Consider the following 23,210-nt stretch of genomic DNA (forward strand, 5'->3'; position numbering starts at 1 on the left):
GGGTTAATGTCACTATTTAATGTCACTGTTTTGTGTTGTTAGGGACAAGTATGCTAATACTTTAACTGAGTAACTCTGACACGTGACACTGGGAGGAAAAAACCATCATAAAATAAAAAATGCAACAACATTTGTCCCGAGAAATATTATTATACACTATATGAGCAGAAAAACAAGAGTGTGCGTCCTCAGAGCTCTTTGTAGTCTGCTGAAACGCATCATCAAATGGCGTGATGATGGTCACTCTGGTCAAAACACAGGGGAAAACTTCAAGGCAGCAGCTGCGCAGGAAAGTATGACACCGTCTCGACTGGGACTAACACCACTGCTGCCATCATCACCGCAGAGAAGAAACATGGAAAGTTCGGCAGAGAGGCAGACCACCACGAGGCCCTGTGTCTCGCCATGTGCAAATATGAGATTATTATTCTTTTAAAAATGAGTCATCACTTAATGTTTCTCTTCCAGGCCAAACGAGTGCTTTTATTTGGGCCTTTGGATCCTGGTGCAAAGTGATGACAATTATGTAACGTGACATTTGAATTCATTTGAATGTATAATTTAAAAAAAAAAAGTTGGATTTGAAGCTGTTGTTTTATGGCGCATCTGGATGTGACATAAAGACAGGATACTGGAGCTATAATTGTGGTTGAAGGTACTGGTCAGAAATGATTATTTTGTGTTAGGTGTGCTTTCAGGTCTGGTTAGAAGGTCAGAAAGTTCAAAGTGAATGTTTGCTGTCGACAGAGTTTATCCTGCTGGCTTCAGCATTAACCAAAGGCTGCAGAAAGGGTTACGAGAAAATAAATTAGTGCAACAAAGTCTAATGTAGCCGTCAGACAGATCTAAACAAAGCGAACATCCATGGTCAAACCCCCGGTTGTGTTATGTCTCAGTCCCATAGCCTGACTTGAGTGTAGCTACCACCAAGAAATGGTCCGAAACACCTTGAGGGCTATACCACTACCAGTGGCGTGGACAGTGTGTGTGTGTATATGTGTGTGTGTGCGTGTGCGTGTGTGTGTGTGACTGTAGCACAGCATGCAGTGTTTACAGTGCACCTTTTTGTCCCAAATAATACCCATGGTCCAAACACTGAGAGAGAGAGACTTGGCATGTGTTCCCTTTCTGCTTTAACTCATGTAACTGACATGCTTGAATCTCTGCGGCCGTGTGTTTGTGTTTTCTAATCAACAGGAGACAATGACAACATCTGGTGCTTGGCTGTAGGAGGACGTTTTTAGGGGTGTGTGAGAACTTTTCTCGAAAAGGGGCCCTGTGCTCTGCGGTCTCCCCCCCAGCCCGGGATAAATTGTGCTGTCTTGAAATTGCTGTGCTGTCTGTCAACGCTGTCCATCGAGGTTGTTAGTAAATGTGCTTATACATTCTATGTGTTTATGGACTGGAGGAATGATGAGAGAGTTTAATATCTCGCCTGTTGCGTCCAGAATAAACCTCATTGCCGCCTCTGAGCCAAGACTCCTCAGCTGATTTGACCCAGACAGGAGCTTGAGGTTGGAGATGTTGCAATGCATAGAGAAAAAGTAGCACAAAAACAACATAGAGGCCGAGTTGTGCACATGCAATGAAAAGCAAGAGCTGTGCAAACTGCTGGCCCAGGCCCAAGATGGGTCAATGTACACAAACATACACATGTCTGGTCTGTAAATTCGACCCAAATGAGCGCTGTACCAGCCGATGGCCAGACGGCAGACTGTTTACACCAATGGGGAGAGAGAAAGCACCCAGCATGGACCCAATGGGAGGCTGGCACTGGAGCAGGGCCACTTGTGGTCATGGCGTGTAGTAGTAGTAATGTGGACCTGGCAGGCGGTGGCTGCAGAGGGTGGCTGCGGGGGTGGCAGTGCCCCAGCCAACCCGTGGTCGAGCAGTGGTTAACCAGCCTAGGTCACCTACACTTCCTCTGGCTTCTCTCCCTGGGAGGAAAAACAGTCTAGTCAAAATAATGGTGTCATTTTGGCTTCTTACGTTTGAGCGAGCAGAGACAAATTTAGCAACAGCAAAGCAAAAGGAGGGGCCTAAAACAGATTAAGAAACAAGTGAACAAAATATCAGCTCTGTATTTTTTTCTCTCATAGCTCTTAAAAAAGCAGTTTTAAATGAGTGGCAAAGCTTCAGTGCAGCCTGTAAATTCAGATGTGTGTCAGCCTACGCAAGCAATTATAACTGGGCTATGTCTTCCGCTTTTCTCCCTCCCGCTTTTACCCACAATGCCATCTTAAATCTGTCCTTGCTCTATGGTTGAGATTGAGCTTTGACTCTGACCCATTTCCTGTCTGTCGGCAGGACTGCTGTGCTGTGCAAGTTGATCTAATCAGGATGATACTGTGTGTGTGTGTGTGTGTGTGTGTGTGTGTGTGTGTGTGTGTGTGTGTGCGTGTGTGTGTGTGTAGTGTATGTGTGTATTTTTGTGTGTCCGACCTGGCTCTGCAGACTCTAGACCAGTCTCACATGCCTCTGTGAGTGATATGAGCCTAAAAGTATTTGTCACCCAGCTGCCTTGGCACCTGCTGAGGAGCTACTCATTCATAAGCACTCTCAGCTTGATTACTCACATAATGTTAAAGTAATAGACACACACACACACACACACACACACACACACACACACACACACACACACACACACACAAAATAAAGTTTAAAGATCAATACCGCCCCAACACCTGCTCTCTTGTATGACCACAGCCAGCAGCCAGTTAGCTTAGCTTAGCATAAAGACTAGAAACAGAGGGAAACAGCTAAACAGGTGCCAAACACACATACACACACACACACCACACACACACACACACACACACACACACACATGGTTGGTGTGTCTGCTGCTAGCTAGCTTACAACTAACCTCTGGTTACATTGGTATATTTGAGGCAAATCAACATGGACTTCATGAAACCAAATTGTAAAAGCGGCACGTTGCAGTTTTCTTCGAGGTTATATGCTTGACTAACAGTATTTCCTAATTATTAAACACACAATGGATACCATGTTAGTTATTGAGCTTTAGATGTGCTGGTTGGTAGACTGTATTACTTTGGGACAGAGCTAGCTAGCTCACTGTCTCTCAGTCTTTTTACTAAATTAAGCTAAATGGCTGTTGGCTGAAGTTGCATTGGACGGGCATCTAACCCTCAGCTAGAAAGGAAATAAGCTCATTTCTCAAAATGTTAAGCTAATGTTATGCAGGGCCGTGTATTTAGGCTCATCGGAAGAAAAGATCCAGATTTGAATTTCACCAGCTCCTTGCACATGATATTTATTTTTTTCAGTTGTCCTATATGCAGCATTAAGAGATAAATTGGTTGCAGAACCAGTTTAGAATAGAAAGGTAATTGCTAGGGCCCCAAGTTTTTTTTAATTTTTTTATCTCAACCCGACATCTCCAAACCTCAGACACAGTAAAGATGCTCTTTTTCTTCTCAGACAGCAGATGGCTTGCCATAATTTTCCCACCCGGCCCTGGAACCAGAAGGTGTCTGAATGAGACTGAGCTGTGATTACCCTTCAGAGGAAAACCACGCGAGACGACAGCCAGTCAGAGGAATGGCAGAGGTGGTGCACAACTAGTTTGGAGCACCCGCTCTCAAACAATGTAAATAAACACTTCAATGCAAGTTATTTTTTGCATTTCTTGTGCCTGCTTATATATGCTTATGCATATACCAGTCATAAGGTACATACTGTATAGTTACTCTCTCAATAAAGAAATAACTTATTAAGTCTCTAAGAGTGTTTTTGTTAAATATAAGGATGAAATGTGTTTGCTTCTTGGTTATAAATCTAATGATTATTTAAGACATTATCACTGTAAAGAAGAGGAAATACACAGAAACTGAAATTGTGAGTGTTTCAAAGTGTGTTGTCCATTTCTTCTTGAGTTTCATCACAAATTCCTGTTTGTGTGCTTGGCAATGCATTACCATGTGTCATGTCTGTTTCTCAGTTTGAGTTCAAGAGAACTACCAATGAGGTCATTCAGGTTTTCACTGATAATGATGAGAGACTAGACAGAGTTTAAAATTGTGATCTTATGTGATATATTTTATTCTAGTGACCAAAATTGGTGATACCCATTTTGTCAATGTGGCTCCAGTTAAAATTAACTCTCCAGAAGACTAAGAATTAAGTGATATCAGCTTTTTATTGTTGGACCTATTACTTTTATTCTATTTTCCAAAGGTAAAAAAACTATAACTATAAACTATATAGCTAACTATATACTAATTATTATGCTTTCTGATCAGTCAGTCATTAGTATTTACTCCGTGAATAGAATCAGAATGGATGCACCAAAACTTGCACACTCTTTTAGATAATAGATAGATAGATAATTTGGAGGGCCTATTTTTTTTAGGACTAAATTCAAGCCAGAGGCACAACGTTGGGTAGCTGTCAGCCAGTGGTGAGTTTTGGTTGAGCCTGACCTGGCTGTGCCACAGCTGACCCAGCCACAGTCCAAACAGGTTTAGACAGCCTCTAAACAAAGTGAGGCGCTGGCTGCTAGCCAGGAGGACACAGCATGGCTGGACTTTTGCAGCTGCAGGCGAGAAATCAGAGGTGAACTCTCGAACTCCCTTTTGTCCTCAAATTTAAACATACATTGGAATTTTATTTAAACATATAATTTGAATTAGCAGTTAAATTAAAGTCATGCAGAGATTAAATAAAAATTGGTGTGGATTAATGAGACATCATAATTAAAACTCTTTTGTATCTTCCATCCATCCATCCATCCATCCATCCATCCATCCATCCATCCATCCATCCATCCATCCATCCATCCATCCATCCATCCATCCCCAGCCTCGATCTGCAGAGACTCAGGAGCCTCAGAGGCAGGCTCTCTGAGTAAACACTGCTCAATTACTTTAACAATTCTTAATAGGATATTGTGGCTTCTCTTTAAACTGAAAACAGACCTGCTGCAGCCCTGAAATAGCAGCGAGTGGAAATCCATGGGACGGTCCCCCGTCACTAGTTGCCCAATAACCTGGGTGAGTGGCTCCCCCCTTAATAGAGCCTGGAGCCTGACTCCCACTCGCTCTGGCCTCTTGTGACGTATGGAGGCACCAGCTCATCACGAGTCACCACACTGAAGTGGTAAGACAGGCATCAACAAAAACAATTCCTCGCCTTTTCACTTGAGGATTGTGGACCGAACCCCTCTAAAAATATCACCAAGAAAAACTGAGGGGGAGGCCGGAATCGTGGTTGTGACATTTACTGGGGAATCGTCCACTCCCTGCATGCTGTAAAAACATTGTCTTTTTCAGGCTGGAAAACAAATAGGATGAGTACAATGTGGTAACATGATGAAGTGATGCAGGATTTTCTAACACTCGCTGCTGTTGTTATAATATCATATTTTTATGATCTGATTACCACAGCATTCAGCCACAGCCTTAATCGTGGTTTGCTTCAGATTATTTTTCATGTCTGTTGGACTGCTGCCAGCTGTTAAATACAACTTGAGTCATGGCTGTTTCACAATAACAGTAACAAAGATAGTTAACGGGTGATTGCTAGTCATCATCCCAGCAACAGCACCTCAGTGGCAAAATGACCCCAAAACATATTAAATATTTGCATCTATATGTTTTTGTGCTTTAACTTAGGACTTCATCTGCAATTTATTTTAACCCCTTATCTTAAGGAGTTAAAACATGCCAACGCATTCATTGGCATAAGTCATTATTTCCATGCTTTCACACTATCCTTCACTACTTTCCTTCATTTGAAATTCAGTCATAAAAATGTTGGAAAAATGAGCACCATACACAACACTAAATTATGTATCTGCCCACATGGCGTAACCAAAATTCAACAGTAGCACTCATCAGTCAGCTTCCTGCTGCAGGGCCATTTGTACTACAGTATGTACCCATACACTGCTAACCCTCAGTTTGCATTCTGTAAATCAGAGAGCACAAACATGACTTCCGGAGAACCATATAGGAAAGCAAAGGCCATTACGTGAAAAGCAAAGTGAGCCACATCCTGCGGCTAACAGGAAATGCTGGTTAAATGACAGGTTTCATAAATAAAGGGCTGCTCGGCTTGCCCTGCTATCACACCCTTCAAATGGATTGTTTCCCTAAATGTATCTGCTGCTGTCTTTGAAAATCAGTGTAAATGAGAAAACCATGATCAAGAATGAACAGTTTCTCCTCATACACATCACTCATCTTGGTTAATTCTCTTACTGAGCACACCTTCTTTACATAAACTAGCTGATGCGTCTGAGCTTGCCATTGAGGTAAACATAATTTCTGTTGACTAGGCTGTGCTTTTGACTCATTTTCCCAAGCTTGTTTACATGCTTCATTTAAAAAGTCTTGTGTTTAGTTGCCATGATGTTTTTTTTCTATCGGCTTCCTTTGATAAATGGTAGTTATTATCCGACTGGTTCATTCAGAAATCCCTCTGAGTGTCTTGATGAGCATTGCCTGAACACGCATGAGTTTTCTATTCCCCCACAATAAGGACCAGATTTAAACATTATCTCCTATCCCTTTGGTGTAAAAAAAAAAGAATCACTGAAGGAATAGTGCCAGACAGACAAGGGCCATTTAACTTGTACCAGACGAGGCTAAATACACTCTCCAGTGTCCATGAAAACAGGCGGTTTAGAGTGTGATTTAACTAGGTCTGCACGGTGTGCAAGATAGATTTTCGAGTGTAAACAATTCAATAATGGACTAGAAATCACTTTCCTCTGGTTTCAATCTTGTACAGCCATCTATAAAAAGGGGTATATGGCTTTTTCGGAGACTTGGTGAATTTAAATCAGAATATGAACCTCTTTTTTGTACTATTTTATGAGACATCTTGCATTTTCCAGAGGGATACCACCAAACCATAAAATGCTTGGCTTTTTTAAACAATGTTGCATAACTTTAATTTCTCTCTCAACCCTTTTCTAACAATTTGGGATAAATAACTGTTGTTTTTAAGGGGAATACCATGCATTTAAAGAATTTATATTGTCAAGTGCAGCCCCACCAATATTTGTGAGTATCAGCCAAGGTCATAAATGAAACCAGAGTGACATGCAACTCCAGTTGTGACAAACAACCTCTGGCAGATCTTACACTTTAACATGTGAATGAAGAGGGTCAAAACGAAAAGAAATTTTGTAAGGAAGCATTTAGCTGATTTTGACATCAGAATCAGTGATTAGTTGAAGCTGCTTAGATCTTAAAATCACAATAACAGTGACATGAGTTCTCAGTGGTTAGTACTGTCACCTCACATTCTTTTTGCAAAGAACCACAGGAAGAACATGAAAAATTCAGCACGAGAGACCCCTGCTACTGAGCTGCCATCCCAACAGCCACAGTTCCTCCAAAGTTGTTGATCATTTTCCTCTGAGTGTTGCACTTCTCCTCACAGTCTAAAAACACATAGATTTGGTGAACTGGAGTCTTTTCCTTACATGTGAGATTATGTCGCCTATGAGTATATTTGTCCTGGGATGGAAGCCAACACCCAGCTGTGACAGTGGATTAATATGGGAGGCTATAGAATCTTTATGAATTGAGCATTTAACTGTACTCATGTATAGGGTTGGCCCCACAGGATAAGTGAATAACAACCGTTATTGGGCCACAAGCGTGAGGGTCTTTTTTTTTGGAGCCTGTGTTTTTAATACTGCTTTGAGGTGTCATGGCACAGTAACTAGTCAGTGTCCAGTTCCATGTGCATAAAGAGAAACTGTCACAACTGTAAGATGTGAAACTTTAGGTATGTGCTTTCTTTTCAGCTTTTTCATGTCAACTAGGTAAACATGTACATAAAGCTTTTACAAGAGAGTTGGATTATTTATTTTTGAGAAGGAAAATGCTACTTTTTATGAAGAGACATTCAAAAGGACAATTTAGTTATAAACACTGTTTTGAAGACACATACAGATGTAAAAAAAAAAAAAAAAAAAGGAAACTATTTTTTTTCTATTTCAATTTTACACATTAAGTTCAGTGTACTTCTCAGGAGGACACTCAGCTCTGTTCCAAAGTCTGAAAAAATAACCCTGATTATGTCAGGGCATGCATAGATATTAAGATGCATCATGGGAAATGTGGGACATCATGTGAGTCTCTCAACTTCCCCTTTACCCCTTTGAACAGAGCTATTTGTAAGTTTTGCTATTGCTACATAGCCATGCTGTTAGCATTAACAGCTGTTTATTTACTGTACCAGTCTAGAGGAAATGTTGCAAGTTCAGCATCAAACTTCATTCCTTAGCTCTCCCCCCAATTTCTGTAGCACAAGTTTCTTGTGTTTACCTTAAAAACTTATTCACCAAGAGCTGTGTCCAGCGGTGGAAAGCAACGCCAACGTTAACTCTTGTCTCTAGCACATCTTTTCTTCTACTGAAGCTAGCACGCTAACCAACCAGCTCACTTTCCGATAGCTACTCACTGCAGCCTCCAATCTGCCCTGAAGACGTAGTGCTGTTCAGTGGGTGTAATATAACCTCTTGTCTTTTAAACGCAACAATGGCTTAAACTCTTGTCAACAATCATCACCATCGCCTCCCGGCAAGAGACCACGTTTGGCGGCAAAGAAAACTTACAAATAGCCCCTTCCACATTATTTTCCTTGCCTTTTCTTAAAAAGTGCTTTAACCATCATGATCACACACACACACATACACACATACACATTGGACCATTTTCACAAAATCGTTTGAAAGTTTCCAGTTTGAAATGATGCAGATGCTCACCCCTAAGTAAAATATCATCCAAGGATCAAATGCTGTCCCTGCTCCTGAGGCTTTTAACCATATTCTTTGTTTTGTTTTTTTTATTTTAAGTGTGTATTTTTGTGTGAGGAGAGGGTTGTCAAGAACAATATTACGTGTGCAAACACAGACGCTGACGCATGTTGGTGTCATATATTTTACATTCGACTAAAAACCTAATGTTACTTAAAATCATACATACCACACACACACAAGCTTTGGGAGTTCCACCACACCAGTCAGGGACCAAATGAGACAAGACCTATCATGTCTCCTCTCAGTGAGAGCAGACATTGTTGACTCACTGTAGTCTCGAGGCTCTTAGCCTGCGTCCCACCACAGCTATGCACCGTCTGACCAGAGCCTCGGAGCAAGGGTGTGCAGACTCGCACACTTCCATGGATGCATGCAAACATTACACAAACACAGTCAGACACATATACATACAGGTACATAGACACATACATAAGCCAGTCTCACTCTTTTTCCAGCTCTGTGGTTTGCGCTTTAATCCACTCATCACTCACAACACACTAAAGAGCAAGAAAACGTACTTTCTCTTGGCCTTACCTTCCCTCAGTTGCTCTACCAAATTTTAGACTTAAGTGTTGATTACTTCATATATCCGCTACAATCTGAGAAGCGTGTTTGCTCTTTGGGGATAGACGTTACATCTGTCAGACAGTTACTTAAAGCCTTTCTGAAAACCACTCTTGTTGAAAGGCTCTGTTTTCTCTCCACAAATCCCCCGACCATGCGACCTGAGTGTGCCGGACACACTCCAGCCTGTCCACCGACATCAAAACCTGTCTCGAGCTCCACTTGAAGGTTCCACTGGACTTGACATCATAGTGAATCAAATGATGTTCAGGTATTCATGCCCTGACTCTTCACATGCACGCCTGGATTAATGTGTTATGATGTCTCAATATTTGCTGTCAGGCCCCCATTGCCCCCTCACCTCCCCTCCTTTGTGCACTGTGGATGTACTCTACCGCTTCCATTAATTACAGTGCACACAGCAGGCTATACATGGCAGCTTCATTATTAGCCCAAACAACAATGCCTCTATGCACGAATGACACTCCCCTGATGTAATTAAGCACAATTTTATTTAAGAATGTGAACATTCCACAAAGTTATTGCCACATTAAAGCAGCTATAATATTTTTTATAATAACAATGCATCAAATGACAATTAGCAGAGAATTAGCAACTGAACCTACAACTCTCCTCAGCTTTATGGAGCTGCAGGAGGCAGCAGGCTGTTCTGTACACTACCTGTTCAGCACCAATAGGAGACAGTTACAACGACTAACTGATGAATGAGATCAATTTAGCAGCTCAAGAGCCAAATATTTCCCTCAGGAGTTGGTGGATGTATATAAAAAAAAAAAGGCTAAAAGAGAGTGACTATTTGAATTACATTTATCAGCTGGACAGAAACATAACTCCAAATGAATGTTAATGTTGTCTGTGCAGCTGCTTGATGTGTAAATAAGCAAGTGTTCGTCAATCAATCAGTCCATCAATCAAACAAACAAACAAACTGTTATTGCAGTTTAAAAAAAAAGACTTTTGGTCCCTAGTATGCTGGGTCTATCATTTCCAATGATGCCACTTCAGGACTACATGAAATAAGTAGGGTTAGGTTCTTAGAACAGCTCCCTCTAGAGCCACAGAAGACATCTGTTTTCAGCTCAGTCCCCCCTAGGACGAGTGCACTGACAAGTGCCTCTTAACAAGACTCAGCCACAGGACTAGGTAATAATACAGATTCTGTCTTAGTTGATATGGTGTTGTAGTGACGCAAATTCCTGCAAATTCTCAAACAAATTCTCAAACAAATTTGCAGTTCATTAGATGACCAAAAACCACATGACAAGTAGAGGACCTGGGCCTTTTGGGACCCTTGGGGGTCTGCATTACCCTGCTGTTAATCCAGCCTTGCTCATCACACCTGTGACGTGCACACACACTCTCTTGCGGAGAGGACAAAAGGCAACACACATGGACCGATGTGCAGCCGCACATGCGTAGCCACCCACATTCAGACAGACAGATAAGGAAACACATAACCGGAGTCTCACCACAAACACACAAACACACACACAGACAAAACCGACACACCCCGCCATTCACCGTCCTGGCCTTGTTTACTCACGACCATCACCGTTCTTCAGCAGTCAACCCCATCATTCCACAGATTCCTGTGTCCCAGCACTATTTTATGTGCTTTGCAGAAAGACTTTTGTAGAGTTTTTTTTCTGCACATTAAAGACTGCAGCTTCTAGTTAATGTAATGGAAGTAAATGGTGGTGACAGATGATCAGAGCAAACATATGTTGTTTTTTTGCATTACAAATGGTGAATTCTAATGGTTCTGCATGCTGTCTTGTTTGGAGGACACAGTGCAGTGATAAATTTGACTGAAACTGAAACAATAATGAAAACTGGGACCAACAGGTGTTTACAAGGTGAAGTTCGCCTCAGACAACCTTTATCTGTGAAACACTGCCATCCATAGACCATCAAGAATAACTCTGATTGCTCCACAAATGTGCTTAATTGCCTTTTTGTCAGGTTAAGTCTTGCATAACAAACCTAAACAAAGGATGCACTCATGATTTGTTTGACACAGAAAAGCAGAGAGTGTCTGGCCAAAAGGTAATTGTCTGTATTTACTTTATTCATTTAAATGCTCGGTTTCCTCCCACAGACCAAAGATATGTGGATCAGGTGAACTAGTGAACTCTAAATTGCCTGTTAACTATGCATTATTTGGGCTGCCTGTTTGCACTGTGACAGACTAGTGACCTGTCCAGGATGCTGAGATAAACTCCAAATGACCCTGGGACGGTGCACAGCAATATGCAACAATGCAGACAGGATGGATGACTATACAGCAGATTCCTCTGAATTGACACAAGAAAATAATATTAAAAGAAAACATTAAGATCAACGATTTTGTGAGCTACAAAAAGACATTGCTAATGAAAACAATGCTAATATTTAAAAAATGATCCCAACTGTATTTTATTTCTAAACCCACCTTTAAAATTTGTCTTTGAGTTAGTTGGTGTCTCAGTTTTCTTTGAACTTGAACAACAGTTTCATCCATTTTTCTTGCACACCCCAGCGCTGGTGCCTTCTTGCTGAATATTTTAGGATTACCAACTTATTATTGACCTGTTACTTCTACAGGTCTAACATTACATAGCTCAGTTTATTTGTGAATTTCAGCAAGTATCTTTTTAAGCTGAACATCTATATGGTACTGCTATCTACTGGACAAACTATGGACCTGCAGGCTAACAAAATGAGAAAAATGAAACAACCATGCTTCAAAATGACAGCAGATATGTTGGTTTTACTAGACTATATGAGTATTTATTTATAAGCAGCTGTAAAAACATCCCAAACAAAAACCAGAGTCACAGTTTTATAGTTCTGTCACAGTGATAATGATAATGTTTAATTTAATTTAGTAGCATTAATAAAATTAATAACTTAACCTATGTAAAAATAAAAGTGACTTTCAATTCTAATACATACTGGTCTTGATATGCAAAAATATATGCATATACAATTTGTAAAAGTGGCCTCAGACTTTTGCACCCCACATATTGTTTGAGGGGGTGTGGCTTTGTTTTGCAACAGTGTTACGTCAAACGCCTGCGCCACGTCCACCTATTGACATTCAATGACAGTTTCTATCGGTTTCTACACATTTTCCTACGTTTGTTTGATAGCACGGGCAGTTAAACCATAAACTGTCCGTCATGCAAAGAGCCGCACATACAGCTTTATACGACTGGTCTCATATTGTCGGTCCAGCGATGATTCGCCAGTGTTTAAAATGCAGAGGTAAGTAGCAGAAGGGTTTGATTTACTTCAGCAGCAACAGCTAAGAGCTAAAGTGCTAAATGCTAAAAACACTTGTCTTATGTTGTCTTATGTGGTCATGGTGTCTGCCTGAAGAGCGTTACACATATTACATATATCCCTCCCCTGTTATATACATAACGTTAATACATATTCATATATATTCACAACTACAGTTGTTATTATCGTAAGCAATAGTGCAAGTCAAGACTCACCGTGTAATAGGAGCTTAATGGTCACAACTAACGGGTCATGACAGCCTTGTTAGCTAAATAATAACGTTATGTAACTTTATACTTTACAGAGGAGCAGGTGTCTGAACCAAGGTTTTCTCCACATAACATTTTGTGTGTGTTTTAGCAAAATCGTCTAATCTTGTAACTTAAGACACAGTGATGTCTTTTACCGGTTTTTAAAAAATACTTAAGCTGAGCCTTGAGGATGTTTGAAGGGGCTTAAACATTTCGGTTACGGCCTCAGAGTAGCCAACGGTTCTAACGTTACATTTCTGTTCTGTAACAGCGCCCCTGCTGCAGAGCTCACGTGCATACAGTGTGATCCCGCCCCCGCGAGACAGTGGGGAGAAAGAGATGCTGGATCGAATTCTGCGCGTGGACCATGCGGGTGAATATGGTGCCAATCGTATCTACGCCGGCCAGATGGCAGTGTTGGGTCGATCCAGATCTGGGCCTCTCATCCAGGTCTGGGCACAGTGCGACACGTAGCTTTTAAGTACGACAATAACACTGCCCACTGGCAAAAATCAATAGACAACAGTTCACACTGATGGCTCTCCAGGACAAAACACCTGAAATCATGTGAGCTACACACAGAACAATGTCATCAAAGTGGTTGGTTTGATTGATTTCTATTGAAGGAATTCTGACACTAGATTTTAAGGCAGAGGGGTAAATCTGAAAAGTTGGGTGTAAATGTTACTTATGTTTCTTCTAAAATTATCATTATTGGACTTAAGTAAAACTCAAACATGGAGAATCTGCGCCTTTAGTTTAGTTGTTGTATTGTGAAAAATTTTATATTCTGTAGCCTAGGTGTGTATTCAGCATGAGTGTAACTGCGTTATTTTCAATACTCTATTAACAAGTTTGTTTTTCTTTAGGAAATGTGGGATCAAGAAAAGAAACACCTTGAGAAATTCAATGAAATCATGGCTGAGAACAGAGTTCGGCCCACAGCACTGTTACCCCTCTGGAACATCGCTGGGTTTTTATTAGGTTGGTACAGCCAATAAACAGAGCAAAAGGCATTAAATTATAAGATCACTTACTTTCAAGAACAAAACTAATCCATAAAAGATTTTGTCACAGTTCAAGTACTGTATATTAACAAGCTATTGAACCATATTTCCCTAGCTAGTCTGCTGCAGTTTTAATGTAGTCAGGTGTTGCTTTATCAAATTTAAACTCTGTACTTCTTTTAAAAATCTCTGCCAGGGGCATCCACTGCACTGCTTGGAAAGGAGGGTGCCATGGCCTGCACTGTGGCGGTGGAGGAGAGTATCTCAGAGCACTACAACAGCCAGATAAGAGCTCTGATGGAGGTGGACCCAGAGAGATACACTGAACTCTTAAAAGTGAGTCAACTACTGTTTTCTCTGTAACTTAGGAGTACTGAATATTTCCTACTTAGCAGTAGGACAAAATGTATGCATCGACAATAATTAAATTACCTTGATACAGTGTAAAGAGAGTGAACAGTAAAAGTTGAGGCTGTTTCAGTGAGATCACATGAGTGCCACGTTTCCTGTGAATCTCCCATGTGTGAAAGGCAAATTGGTTCCACCTGGAAATGGTGGACTCCACCACTAATTCAGGAAACTGTTAAATAGATTGATGATTACAGAATGCAAATGCATAATTAATTGAGTCCTGAATAAGTGAGCAACCAAATGTTGGAAGAAAGAGTAAAAATGATGGCACAGTGGCTCAGTATTGAGACTGCATACTCATAGAGATAGAGAACTGAAGGCTGTCAGTATTCTCTGGACCAAAACCAGATTGCTATATTTTCACCACATTTTACTTTGTTTGCTGCAGTGCTTGCAGAGAAGCTAGCCAGACCCCTTGAGATTTTTTCGCACAGCCTTGTTCACTTGCCAGTATAATGTTGACTTTGTGGTGGTGGTCAACAATGTCATATCATTGTCTGTGGGTTGCGTTTTCTATTTAATTTCAAAAAGACCGCAAATTAAAATTTAGACTACCCAATTAGTCTAACAGCAAGAAAACAATCAGAAAGCAATTGATGTCATATTGGTTCGGCATGTATGGCTAACGTTAGCAGTGCTAACATCAGCAGCCTTGCAGGTATGTCCACATGCCTTTGCTGAATGTGGTTACATATTGCTCCAGTCGAGTGGTTGTATGTCAGTTTATTCTGACACAGCCTTATTTTAATTTTCTAGATCAAAACTTTGTGTGTATGTCAGTTTTAGTTTTTAACTGTGTCAAAGGACAATTTCTTCCAGGCATTAGCGCAGGGAGAAGGGGGCAGGTGACTACATAACATCTTAGATGCATCAGTTAACTGGTGTTATATATTAATGAAATATTAATAATTATTTTGACTTACTAATATTTCTGTAGCCGACTAGTGAGGGTAGTCGACTAATTGCACACATCCTTGGTAGGTAGGTTTGTTTAGTGAAAGCGGGCTCTAATGGAGTGAAATATGAATAAATTCACTTTCTAAATGAATGTCTCGGGCTATATTTTAATAGGTCATAAAAGAATTCAGAGACGACGAGATGGAGCATCATGATACAGGATTGGAGCATGACGCTGAACAAGTAAGTATTTTGCATAATCTTGGTTGGTTAATAATGTTTGTGTTGCTTTGCTTGATGTTGCTGGTGATGTTGGATAAATGCCATTCATTCATTATGGGTTATGTATCAAGGAAATTAACTTTTACTGCACAGCCCACACAAATACTTTGGTCTCACAAAAAGCTGATCAGAACACACCTTATGATATCAAACAATGCTAAAATAAGTTATACATAATACATAAAAATACATAAAAATCAATATTAATTTATGAAAGTACTGTTTTATCTTTGCAGTTTTTACTGAATGCCATGTAAATTACTGTGATCTCATTATGTTTTGTTTTGTTATTTCAGCTACCTGGATACTGGCTGCTAAAAAATGCAATTCAGCTGGGCTGCAAAGCTGCAATATATGTTTCTCAGCGTGTCTAACTCTGTATTTAAAAGTTACATTTTTCAAATGTTTGTTTTGATATTTTGACTCAGTTTTTGTAAATAGGTTCATTTGAATTTTTGTTGTTGCACCTTTGCCAGATTGAAAGTATTGTATACAAACATTCATAGTTATCCAGATGAACCTAAATTTTATTGCTTTGTACAGTATATAATTCATGGACTGTTTAAATGGGTGGAGGTGAAGCTCCCTGAATTAAATGGCAGATCTCTACACTGTTTTGTGTGTAGAGGTTTCATTTCTTTAAAGTGATGATGCTCATGAAATTGGTGGAACAAGTGCTTTTGCTTTGTAAAATGTGACTTTACAGAATAAATAATCCAACTTCCTCACATAACATCTTTTTAATGCCTTTATTTTGCCTTAAGATACCTCAGTAGTCCTGTGCACATGCAGAAATGAATGTTAACCTGCACTCAAAGATCTTATGCTTGACTTTGACTAAAAGATAAATACCTAAAATACATATGATAAGGACATATTGATACTAGCATGGTCATGCCATCATACCCTTCAACAAACTCTCCTGTTTCACATGTAATAGTTCATATATCAAGCTGAGCAATGACTTGTCAGCCTGGCCTAACTGCTAAGCACCCTCACACAGCTGTTCTGGGTACATTAGGTCACTGAGAAGGCTTGTCCAGGGGCCCCTAATCTATTAGGCCTTTCAGCAGGTTGAGCAAAGTGTTCATTCCCCTCTTAGTCAGTATCAGTTTGTCCTCAGTGTACACTGAGTACTGAGTACTGACCCAAGGCCCTTTTGCCAGTGTTTTAGCCTTTTCAAACACTGGGAACATGATGACGCAGTGGTTTATGATCAGTGGCAGGAGCTGATAGGACTTAAGTGAAATCCTTTGATGGTAATTTGTCTCTTGGCTCGAGCAGGCAGTAATGGCAGCTTTTCTAAATGGAAAACCTATACTACACAGTGTACACTATATTAATGCTGATGGGTGGAAAATAAAGGAAAAACCAACAGACTTGGACTTAGCCTTGGTTAAATGTTGGGCCATCAAGAACCGTCAGAGCAGCTTCAATCTACAACTCTCTGGATCTCTGCAAGGATGAAACACCATTTTAAAATTTTAAATTAGTGATGTTAATAATGGTGGTGCAGAGCACTGTCTGTATCACATCAACCTAAAATCTATAGGTGTTTAAGTTTTAACATTTAGCACAAAGCACTGCTGTGCCTAAGTACAGCCTCAGAGCTGTTAGCATGGCTGTGAAATCTTGGTCTAATCTTGATCCAAATGGACAGAACAGTCTGACATTTCTGCAAATACCTTAAAAACAGTGGGAAATATTAAGAATATTGCAGTGGATACAATATTTTATAAGGCAGATTGTTAGATTTTGGAAATACATTCAAAACTGTGGTTAGTTGTTAGATGACCTGCAAGGTTTTCTAAAAGGCCTTCCTGAGAAACAGATACTTAGCTCTGTGACTTACCGTAAATGTAATGATAACACATGAGAGGCACAAAATGTGGCTTGGATTTTGACAACATTTTTCTATTATGACCCAGACTGTCACAAAGATGTCCAACTCATAACAGTGGCATATCTGCTTTTCTTCTTCATCACGTGATAATGAACAGAATATTTTAAGGCTTTGAACTGTTGGTCGTACAAAACAAGCAATGTGAAATTGTCAGTGTGACGAGAATTTTAATTGATTACGAAAATAATCATTACTTGCAGCCCTAAATGGAACCATTCAGTGACCTCTCATTCCCTTTGCATGTATTAAGTAAATCACCACTCATTTATTCAAGTCTTTCCTTTAAATTATCAACCATCTTTATGTCAGGGTCTGCACTAGATGTGTCTCATGGAGGTGAGCCATTACCCAGGTTCACAGGCTCTGATCTATTTTGCCCAGCATGAGGTCAGAGCAGTTATTTTAGCTGCGGTGGGTTTGCATATCAGACCTGACCTCAAGGGTTAATGTGTCGTATGGCCTCCATTCCTTAAAAATAGGTTCTTCTTTACTGTCCATCAGCCCAAGTAAAAGCTGAAGTTAACCAACCCCCCTCTCTGACATGTTTGTTATGATGGTGGATGTTATGAGCCAAAATTTAGTGTGTTTCGTGTTATGGGTAAATAGCCTGAACCCTGAAATAAGATGGGAATCTAGTTCAGTGATCACAGGATATTCCTGGCACTTCTGAATACTGTAAAATGGAGATCACCTCATTAAAAAAATAGTCAGTACACCTCTATGGGGGCTGCCTCAGGGCAGTAGCTACCCTACCAGTTCTTTAGCCCCTTTTATTCATATTTGTACTAAGACATTCTGTTATATTGACGAGATATTAATTGGTCAGTTTTGCTGACCACAATAAGCCCCTGTTAAGATCCCTGTGTGCTGCAAGAGTTGTTTCTACTTTTTCAAAATTAGAAAAGCGTTCTCACTCCCTTACCTGTACAATATAAACAAATATAGCATGATTAGTTTTGATGTGACAAGGACGAAAAGGCATGAAAGTCACTTTAATGGTCTTAGGAGGTCACCCACTTTACATAAGCATCATGAGACAGTGGGCAGCTTTGCAAATCAAAGGTAGATCATCATTCAGTATCTCAGCCCCAGATTAATAGTGCTGACAGTTTTATAGCAAGGTGCAACTGTTTAAATAAAGCAACAAATGTACAGCTCCATCTGTGGCACCACCTTGGGTGATTAAATTACCGGTAAATAAAAACAGGAGTGATGAATCAGGCACAGTACTGGTGTCAATAACTGTAAACCATCAACTTTACATCTAAATTAGCTGCCATGTATAACTATAGATATAACACATGTTTTATATAGTACACAATACCTGTATGTAAAACCCTCCTCAGTACATCAGAGAGCTTGATTCTGTGTCCATCTATGGCCATCAGGAATTCATGTGAATTGTTTAGGTTCTTTTCTCAGAATCACGTCCAAAGGAATCTGCTGAAACACTGACTGAGAAATTTGCAACAAGAATTTGAAGAGGGCAATAAAACTTAACTAAACTGGGACTGTCTTGCTACGCGTGAATAATTGTGGTTGTAAATTTTGAGCAGCACGAATAATACAAATCCCTGTGAGTCATAAAAGCTTTCGGATACAGATTGTATTGCTTTTTGGCTATTTGGATATATGCAGACTGTCAGTCATCAGGCCTTTCCGGGATTTATAGAAACTAATAGGTAGCATAAGGTCCATCTGGCGCATTGAAAAGCCACGGGAGACTGTAGATATTGTTTCAAGTGAGAATCAGCAGCTTGGAGTATTATAGTATTAATTTCATGTCTGACAACTTTCAAAATGTTTTCTTTCGGATTTCATAAATGCATTAATATACAAGGATTTAATCTCACACCAGTGCCTTTAAAATGATGGATTATACAGAATCACCCTTTTAACAAACATCTCCTGTTCTCTGATGATACAAAAAGTTGGCCTTGGGAAGCCAGATGAGAGCTGTAAGACAAACCATCATCTTTAGTTTTGACGTATGCACAGCCCATACAAAAAAGATTTTCTCTTAGAAAATCAATGAAGCCCAGTGACAAGGAATAAAGCATTGGTCCTTTCTCCCTGAGGACATAATTTACAAGTTTATGTGCATTTTAAGGTAAATGCTTGTCTTACTATTTGAACTTATCCTTGACACACGCTTCATATGCACTGTCCCATTTAACAGTGTCCTGTGCAAACAGCTTTCTGAATGTAAGACCATAGTGAACATTTAGTTTTGTTTCAGAATTGAAAATCCATTGAATGGTAAGTACATACACTACAAAGCACACTGATTCTCATGTCACGTCTTGTTTGTGTAGTGTGAAAGGCGCCTGGTAGAGGCATACGACATAACTGCAATGTCCACGGTTTAACTGACCTTTGCTGCATGTTGTACCTCTCTCTCTCTCTCTCTCTCTCTCTCTCTTCCTGCATGTTTCCTAGTTATCATTGCTGTGACTGTCAAAAAAATGCAAAGTTACTGCACCCAGCCAAGAAATAGTCTGGATTACCAAAATATAATATCTTATTTGCTGAGCTTTAGAGGTGCTTCCCGTTTCCAGTCTTTATTCTAAGCTAAACTAAGCTAATAAGCCAGTGCCTGTAGCTTTGTGCACAAATGAGAGTTTTATCAATCTTCTCATCTTACTCTCAGCAAGAGAGCAAAAAAGCTTATTTACCAAAATGTAATGAATGAATTGAAGACACTGGCCTACATATGCTTGCATTTCCCTATCCTCAGCCTCCCTTAATGTGAAAAATAACTGTCTTTACTCATTTAAACCCACTTTCTATATCTTTTTTATTCTGCCAGGACTCTAATTTCTTTAAACCCTTTATGCTGTCAAATCTATCAAGCTTGAGGGAAAAAAAAACAATAACTTTGTATCTTGGCATGACATGGCTAAGCATAGATTCAACCTGAACTATGGGAACATAATAATAATATGTTTTGCCTGGTGAGCTCAGCCCAGTTGAGTGGTCGGGGTGCTCAAGCTAACACAGATGCTAACTGTCACGTCACCATAAATTTCATGTATAAATCGAGCATACTTATTAGAGTATGCATCGCCTTGACCCTTTAACAAGGGGTTCCCAGAAGTGAGGGGCCATCAGCTGAAGTGACTCAGTTGAGCTTTTCATATACTTCTGGTTATCGAGGTCAACTGTTCACAAACAGTGGTATGGTCTGAAACACAGCCACACTCAGACAGGCAACTCTATAAATAGTAAACAGTAAACATTTTTACTGTGGTATGTCTATACATATACATGCATATGTGATGTCACTGTATGCTTTAGTTTGCTGTGCTTCACAGAGTGGCTAAATTAAGTAAATCTCAAATGGGGTTTGGTCTCAAATTTATGGATTTCTTCCCCTGTCATTCAGCCAAGGAGAAATAAATGAATATATGTTAAATTGCTGTGCTGAAAGATATATATACTACGCATATGTGCATGTCCATGTGTGTCTGACTATTTAAACCCATGATAAATCTTTTGGGTGATTGGAGGGTGAATGCTTTGAAAGAGTTGTGACCACGTGTCCACATGTCTTCACAGTGTGAAGTGACAACACACGATGCGAAGCGCTGACATCACTTCAGCTGGAATCTCTGATTTACGGCCTGTCACACAGTGCCACCTACCAATCGCTTTGGAGAAAGAAAAACACACCAAGGTCAGTCTTCGAGGAAGGTTCATCAGTGTAAAATTTCTAAAACTGAATTTTATCATGACAAACTGTGGGTCGCTCCATGTTTATCATGACAACGTCCATTTTAACAAACAGGCATGCAGAAAACAACCACAACCACAACAGTGGTAAAGGAAACCTGATCATGATTTAGATATTTAACAGGTGAATGTACAATCTGTTTCTTTTAAGCAGCTTCACTATGTAACATATAAAGCTACAAGACACAGACACTGAAAAAAGGACTTGTGCATGTAACTGTATTTTTATGGTAACATTATGTTTATATAATAAAATAATTAAGATCTTAAATTGACACTACGAAATGGCATGTACACACGTTTTCTGCCTGATCATGTTGTCAGTCCACCACTTTGGTCCCAACTAAAATATCTCAACTATTGGAAGTATTGCATGAAATTGTGCACAGACATTCATGGCCCCCAGAAGATGAATCTTAGCGACTTTGGTTGGTACCCCCATCAGATTAAAGTTCAAATTTGTCCAGTACTTTGTTTTGTTACCAAATACCTTCTAACATGCTAAACTAAGATGGTGAACATGACAAACATCTGCATGTTAGCATGCTGCAGTTTAGCTCAAAGCTCCACTGTGCCTGAGTGCAGCCTCACACAGCCACTAGCTTGGCTGTCCTGTTACCCCCTTAACCACACAGACACATGGTCCTCACAAACTAATTAATGCAGAATGCACAAAAGTTTAAAACTCAACTAGACATCAAGGTGACATTTGTGTGTATCTCCTGGTATCAAATGAGGTTTACGCAGCTGTTTCCATTAGTTCCGTAGTTGTATTGTCGATCAGGTGAGGGGGCTTATGTGAAGGACCTATTGTCTTGTGGTGGAGTTGAGCACGGTGTGACCCCTCCGCTGGTATCCATCACTGCACTGACAGGCCTTGTAGTTCATCCCGCATGACTCCAAGGCCACGTTGCTGCTCAACTGTGTCATGAGCCCAAAAGCTGTTCACTCAAGCACAGTATGTCTCTCCCCTCATCAGAATGGGTGGCCCATTTAGGCAAGAGGACAATATCAAGACCTATAGCACCCATGTGAAGTGAGTAATTTAGTTTCTCTGTCATTACTAAAAGAATTTCCTCATCAGTAACAACAAAGAGCACACACAATGACGTGCAAAGCTGAAGCAACATTTAAATGTGTTGAAGTCCGTTCGAAAAATAAAATTACTATCAGATTGTCATATGCTACCTCCACTCAGATGGACAAGGCCACATTTTTTTGTATATGCAAATCGCATGACCTGATATTTAGTTCAAATTTGTGCATTCTAACGTTTGTGATTTGATGCTTTCAGTTCTCTGATTTCATAGTTTGTTCTTTGCACATCTTTGGCTGTTTAGGATTGTTGCTGTGGCATTCATATTGGAGGCTGAACATATTTCACTACAATGAAAATGCGTCTGGCACGCCAGTAAGGTGGACAGAATGCATAGTTGGTTGTGAGGGGCTCAGCAGAATGAGCTGCAGTTTCTCGCAGCACACAAAACATATCCACTTGTCACTTATCCTTTTTTATGCCTGTTACATCACCCCACCCCCCACGCCCACCCCTCCTGAATCCAACACCTTGTATCCCTGCCATCGACCCCTCCTCCATCTATCACGCTGATGCACTGGCAGTTTGCAGAAGGTTACCATGCAAGGCCTCTTAACACCTGGTTGTAGGGATTGTTTTGGCCACCCCACCTGCCAGCCTCCTGCACTTTACACCGATCCCGCTAAGACCCCGTCTGTTGTCCCCACTGATTGCATGGCGAGCTCCGGCGGTGTTACTCTGGCCAGGTCTCATATCTCTCATCTGAGGCTCGTTTTCATGTGGCTTGTACAAATGCCACTCTTATCTCCTATCAATCATGGGCCTTTTTCCCCAGCTGCTGCTGACAACATAAATTCAAAGTGATGCTATTGTAGATTGTCAAATTACACGCGACATGGGAAGGGGAGCTGCATTGCATGATTGTGGTTGGATCACAACCTCATTTGAAGGTTTTGTTGTTTCATTTTTGATACAGCGTAGGTGTTTCAATTTATATTAAAACAAGAGTTTGTTGATTGGACTTGATGGTTTTAATCTG

At 40.3% G+C, this 23,210-nt stretch overlaps 1 protein-coding gene across 1 annotated transcript; it reads left to right on the forward strand.

Moving 5' to 3' along the window:
* Window positions 1-12,450: 12,450 nt before the first annotated feature.
* coq7 (coenzyme Q7, hydroxylase) lies at window positions 12,451-16,224 on the forward strand. The gene is made up of 6 exons (XM_022755642.1): window positions 12,451-12,634; window positions 13,175-13,353; window positions 13,773-13,887; window positions 14,107-14,246; window positions 15,393-15,461; window positions 15,797-16,224. The coding sequence occupies exons 1-6, from the start codon at window positions 12,550-12,552 to the stop codon at window positions 15,872-15,874; spliced, it is 666 nt and encodes a 221-aa protein (XP_022611363.1). The 5' UTR covers window positions 12,451-12,549; the 3' UTR covers window positions 15,875-16,224.
* Window positions 16,225-23,210: the final 6,986 nt, after the last annotated feature.

The sequence above is a fragment of the Seriola dumerili genome, unplaced genomic scaffold, assembly GCF_002260705.1.
Source record: "Seriola dumerili isolate Sdu_G_001 unplaced genomic scaffold, Sdu_1.0 BDQW01000230.1, whole genome shotgun sequence".
Classification (NCBI taxonomy): domain Eukaryota; kingdom Metazoa; phylum Chordata; class Actinopteri; order Carangiformes; family Carangidae; genus Seriola; species Seriola dumerili.

Excerpts from the sequence above, each read along its gene's own strand:
- coq7 (XM_022755642.1), top strand. The coding sequence starts at position 12,550 with ATGCAAAGAGCCGCACATACAGCTTTATACGACTGGTCTCATATTGTC. Across the intron at positions 13,354-13,772 it reads GATCTGGGCCTCTCATCCAG|GAAATGTGGGATCAAGAAAA; the intron begins GTCTGGGCACAG and ends GTTTTTCTTTAG. Across the intron at positions 14,247-15,392 it reads GATACACTGAACTCTTAAAA|GTCATAAAAGAATTCAGAGA; the intron begins GTGAGTCAACTA and ends ATATTTTAATAG.